We start from the raw sequence: 5,791 nt of genomic DNA, 5'->3' as shown, positions 1-5,791 counted from the left end.
GCAACAGGAACAAGTTTGGATTTGTGCACAAATCCCAGAGGCACATAGCATCCCAATGTGGATAAGGTGAACCCCTAAAGAGTCTGGCAATCTCAGTGAGTTGATGAGGCAGACATTGGAGTTAACAAAATGTGAGTGGACTGCGCCTTGTAGGAGAGAGTTCTGGAAAGGGGAAAATTGTTCAGTTGAAGGAAAAAAAAAAGCTATAAAAAGAGCCCTTTTAAAACATTTAAAAGAGAGAGGGAGAGAGATGTATGCATAAAGTAAATCTCCATACAATTAGGACAAAAAGAAAAGGGAGTTGTGTGGTAAATAGTCACACATTCTGGGAATCACTTGAGGTCTTATCAGCTCGAGAGCAGCATCCTTATTGACCATTAGATTATCGGTTTTTAGCACAGTGCTTGGCACATAGTAAGAACTCAGTTAACATCTGTTAAATGAAATCACACTATAGATTGTTTTCTGCTGGATATGTGATTCGCTTTGAAAACATTTCCCCAAAATAAATGCAAAAGCAATTAACAACAACAAAGAAAACCCCAACAACATTCAATTAGCACCTAGTTTGAGGGGGAAAAGGAGCCCTGTTTAAGAGCGCAGCAGCTAAACAAAAGGTAGGTGGTTCAAACTCACTGACAGCTCAGTGGTAGAAAGACAATATTTTCCCCTAAACAGGGCTGGAGAATGTCCAGCAAGCAGGCCATATAGTGTTGTTGTTGCTATTGTTAAGTACCATAGAATCGGTTCCAATTCATAGTGACATTGTATAGGGTTTCTGAGGAGCAGTTGGTAGATTTGAACCCCTGACCCTACGTTCAAACCAATCTTGCAGTCCAGTGCTTATTCTACAGTGCTTATTCTACCAGTACTCTTGCCCGTTATGTGCCGTGGAGTTGGTTCCGACTCATAGTGACCCTGCATAGGGTTTCCGAGGCTGTAAATCTTTATCGGAGTAGAAAGCCCCATTTTTCTCCCACAGAACAGCTGGTAGTTTCAAACATCCGGCCTTGAGGTTCACAGCCTAATTCGTAACTGCTACTATATCAGAGTTCCTTCTTGCAGGTCATATAAATCCCACAAAATCATTTGGTCTGGCCCTGTCACGGCAACAACAGTTCCAGCCATCAAATTGTTGTTGTTAAGTGCCATTAGAGTCAGTTCCGACCCATAGTGACCCTGTAAACTGTTTTCCGAGGAGCTACTGGTGAGCTTGAACCGCTGGCCTTGATTTAAATGATTTTACATTCTTTACACTGTTTTAAATGACTTTACATTCTGGTGTATTAATCCACAGTGCTTCAGCCATCAAATTAGGGGCGAGTTAATTAAATGTTTGACCAAATATAGCAAGCTCAATTTTTAAATGAATAGTTTTGTATGCCCTCAAATGATGTGATAAATATCCAAATGGTCCTTAGCAGTAAAACGTTTCCTCATTCCTGCCCTAAAGGTTTGTTGTTGTTGTGAAGTGCCCCTCAGTCAGTTCTGATTCATAGTGACCTAGTATAGGGTTTCCAAGGAAAAGCTTGTTGGTGAGTTTGAATCACTGACCTTGCGGTCTAAACCTACCTTGCCGTCCAATGCTTATCCTACAGCACTACACCAGAACTCCAGGCTACAGGCTTGGGGATCCTCTGGGGCAGTTCTGCTCCATCATACATGGTTACTATGAGCTGGAATTACTCAGCAGCAGTGGGTTTTTTAAGAGGATATATATTTTAAGAGGATTATATATATATTGTTGTTGTTGTTGTTGTTAAGTGCAGTCGAATCGGTTCTGACCCATAGCGACCCTGTACAGGGTTTCCGAAGGTTTAAATCTTTATGGGAGTAGAAAGCCTCATCTTTCTTGAGCAGAGCGGCTGGTAGTTTCAAACCACTGACCTTAAGGTTCGCAGCCCGATTCATAACCACTACGCTACCAGAGCTCCATATATATATTTTTTATTCATGATTTCCAGTAGTCTTATTGAATAAGCAGTCTCACTTCTTTCTAGGCAAGTGTACTATTTCTGATGAGAGCAAAATGGCTGTGAGGATGTATTAAAAAGTGCAAGTGCCTGCAGCTGCCAGAAACTGTCTTTTGAAAAAGTAATCACCACAGCAAATGTGTGTTTTCTCATAATATGGATTTTTGACGTGTGCATACACAGTGTGTTTCGAATTCCATAAAAGATAAGAGAAATGCAGTCTGGCAAAAGTTACTATTGCCTTTTAATTACGTTTTTCATGTTTATGTATGCTGTAAACTCAAGAAGGTCTGTGGAAGATGTTTCTTATAAATGAGGTAGAGAGTAGCAAAGAGAGAAACACAAGTTTAGATTGACAATTGAGCAGTAGTCAGGTGTTCATCAAAGCAGAATAAGGTATAAGCTAATAAAATTTATTCTATTTTAAACAGTCATCTGTAAAAATTCCTCTTAGAGGTTTCAAATTAAGTACTATTTATTTATTTCAAGCTAAGCATTCTGTGAGATGAATATATTAATTGTGTATTAGAACTGGATTAACAGAAATACCCTGGAAAAGGTCAAAATATGTCATGCTTTCTAAACTACCACTACATTTTCATTTGCATATCGAATATTCAGTTATAGCATATACACACAGACACACACATACATAAGGGTAAGTAAAAAAGCATTGCTACTCGAGTTTCAGTTCCTATATGCATGGATTTATTTATTTGTATATATAAAAAAAACCTAACATGTTTAAACAGTTTCTTTAATCGGAGGATGGCTAAAAATAAGTTCCCTTAAGTAGTAATGCACTTGTTGTAGTCCATAGGGGTGCTTTCAAAAATTTAAATCATCTCCAATCAAAACAATGTCTTCTGAGGTGATCAGCTGGACCACTTAAATTAAGGCAGATAGATCAGCTCAGAAGGTTATAGCAACTGTTTGTGGACACAGAGAGATATTAGGGGTTTGCTATGAAGAATTTTTATGAATATTGAAAACTGCATTGGTGGAAAAAAAAAAAAAGGCCAAGAAATTTGCACAGATGAATTTGTTCCCATCACAATGCACCTCCTCATTCTTCAAGGATAACAAGGGCTGTCCTAGAGAATTTCAATGGTAAATCGTACCTCATCCACCGTATATCCCTGACTTTGCCCCTTCAGACTTCTTAATTTTTTTTTTCACTAGCCAAACTGTATCCAGCTTTATTAGAGATAATTTTCATAAACAATCATGGTATTCAGGCAAACAATTGTTAACGGTAACCAACAACTTTCAAACTCCCCTCTTCGATGGACTACCAAAATCAGAAAGCCATTATAAAACCCAATGAAGTCTTCACCTGATTCTCTGAACAAGGAAAGTTTAGAGTGAGGGTTGACATTTCACATTTAGCAAGTTGTTGAACAACTTTTCATGAGCCGACCCTGACTTTCAGAAAATGAGATGAAAATGGCAGAATTACCAATCTGAACACCCACAATCTGAACAAAGGAGCCGCTGCTCTTTTGAGGGTGCCACTGAGATGGCACAACTGGAAAGTCCAGATTACCTGACACATTAAATAACCAGTTTTCTGAGGTCAGGTCCAAACAGGTCTCTGAGTTTTTGGGAGTCAAGTCTATGTTGAAAATAAAGAGGGAGAAGAGGATATGAAGATGTAAAAACAAATCGTACTTTTTCACATCACATGGCACTTGTGCCAATGTGGCTACTGTGTGTTAACATCAGGGAGTCCTTCCTCCTGCAAACCAAGAGGGAGTCTCTCCAAACTAGAAGGGAAGTGTGTTTGCTTCCACATCAATTTAGCTTTGGAGATAGTCTATTAGTGACATTTGCCCCTTTCTCCAAAAACAATGATATGTTTTGTTTGCTAACAGCATATATATATTTTTTTAAGTAAGACTTGATAAAAATAGTCTTTCAAAGTGTACAGCCACCAGAAGTACACAACTATCAAAAATGCACACACTTCACTTGGCATCCCCAGCACCTTCAGCTTTCTGTGCCTGATCTGTTTTGGTACCTCCATTTTCTGTATGGTGATTCCCATCCTTGCCAGCATCAGCTTTCCCCATTTTCCCTTTGGGTACCTTCTCTCCCTTTGGAGGGACCATTTTAGGTTTAGGCTCTGGCTTTGGAGGAGCACGTTTAGCAGACAACCTTGTGGATCTCCTCCGAGGTTCATCCTTCACTTTGGCATTATCTCCCTTAGCATCCCTGTCACCCTTGGTCTTGGGAATGGTGGTTTCGGCAGTGGGGCGCAGGCACTGGACGAGGGGACAGTGCCACACACCAGGAATCATTCCCCACAATGATATCTAGTATAATGTAACCAACTCTATGATGAAGACTGATATGAGCAGCCAATATACTGAAAGAAGGCTTCCTTAAGATGTGGCTTTCTTTCAATATATCAGACACTCAGGCAAGGCTTGCTTGATTTCTACTGGGTCTGAATCTTATATCTGGCTCATCTTCTGACCTCTAGTTCTTTGGACTTGAGCAAGTCACCTTCTCTATTTTCTGCCAATCCTGATGCACATCAACAGTCTATCTTTTTACCTGCCAGATTTTTCTGCCTAACTGCTTGTCATCCATCCTGCTGATCTTGGTTCATAAGCCCTTCAGTTACATGATTTAGAAGCCTCCTGCCTGACAACTATCCTGTGGATTGGTACTGTCCACTTCTACAACTGTGTAATATAAATCTCTCTTTATATATTGAAAAAAACAAACAAACATGAGAGCCATGTCTGACTTCCCCTGGCTTCACAAGGAGGAAAGAGAATCAAACTTAAAATCAGCCCAGGCTGATTCCTATGAATTGGAGGTCAGACAAGCTTCCACCCTACAACCTTCTTTACTTCTGACATCAACCATTCCTTACATAGCACTCTCTGCTTCACATCTGGGTTAGATGATGCAATGCAGTGGATGACCACACAGAACTCATAACAACATTCACAATTATGTGTTGTTGTTTTTTTAGGGAAGTTAACAGGGTACAATTCAGGATCAATACCAATACAGGATGTAGCAATTCTAGTCAGGAGTGCCTCTTGTCTATCATACTGCAGGCACACCTCACTCTAGTCTTTGGCGTCTCAACCATATGTTCCCTTGACCTCTGCCCTGCTCAGGCATGTGTTACAAAGTTATTTTATCCAGTCTGTGAATGCCCAAAGGGTACATTGTGCAAGCCAGTCTTCTGCCCATAGGCACTCAGCTTTATTCATTTTGTAGGCCTAGAGCCAGAATATGCTCTGTCTCTCCATGCTACCACCTCTGCTGTCACCTCTGCAGTCACTGTTTCTCTAGGTAGGGATCCCATGTGTCACTCATGCTCTTCCCTCTAGATGGTCCTGGGATCGCTCATCTCTGCTTCTGAGATGGCTCTTTTTAAACCTAGCTGTAGGGCAACAGTAACCAGTCCCAGCCTTAGAGTACTGTATACCTTATTTGCATGGTCCCACCAAATCACTTGGTAGGAATTAAGAAGACTTTGGATAGAAAAGAATTTACTGAATATCAACTAAATTCAAGGCATACTATACATATATATTTATTGTTGATTAGTGCCATTGAGTTGGAGCACCTGGTGGATTTGAATCACCTACGTTGAGGTTCAAACTGACCTTTCCTTCCAGTGCTTATCATCCCATAGCACCACACCAGGACTCCTGCATGTAGCTCTGTAGGATAAGCATGGGCTTGCGACTCACTATTTTGGTGGTTCAAACCCATCAGCCACTCTGAGTCAAAACACACTTGAAGGCACTTAAACAACAACATATATACACATTGAGCCCTGGTAGAATAGA

General features: G+C 40.4%; 1 protein-coding gene across 1 annotated transcript; it reads right to left on the bottom strand.

Annotated features, from left to right (window-relative positions):
* Positions 1-3,940: 3,940 nt before the first annotated feature.
* On the bottom strand, positions 3,941-4,273 carry LOC102824255 (non-histone chromosomal protein HMG-17-like). The gene has a single exon (XM_006869727.1). The coding sequence runs from the start codon at positions 4,271-4,273 to the stop codon at positions 3,941-3,943; it is 333 nt and encodes a 110-aa protein (XP_006869789.1).
* Between the last annotated feature and the right edge of the window lie 1,518 nt (positions 4,274-5,791).

Source organism: Chrysochloris asiatica, unplaced genomic scaffold, assembly GCF_000296735.1.
Source record: "Chrysochloris asiatica unplaced genomic scaffold, ChrAsi1.0 scaffold00134, whole genome shotgun sequence".
Taxonomy (NCBI): domain Eukaryota; kingdom Metazoa; phylum Chordata; class Mammalia; order Afrosoricida; family Chrysochloridae; genus Chrysochloris; species Chrysochloris asiatica.
This window is presented reverse-complemented; position numbering and strand designations above follow the sequence as displayed.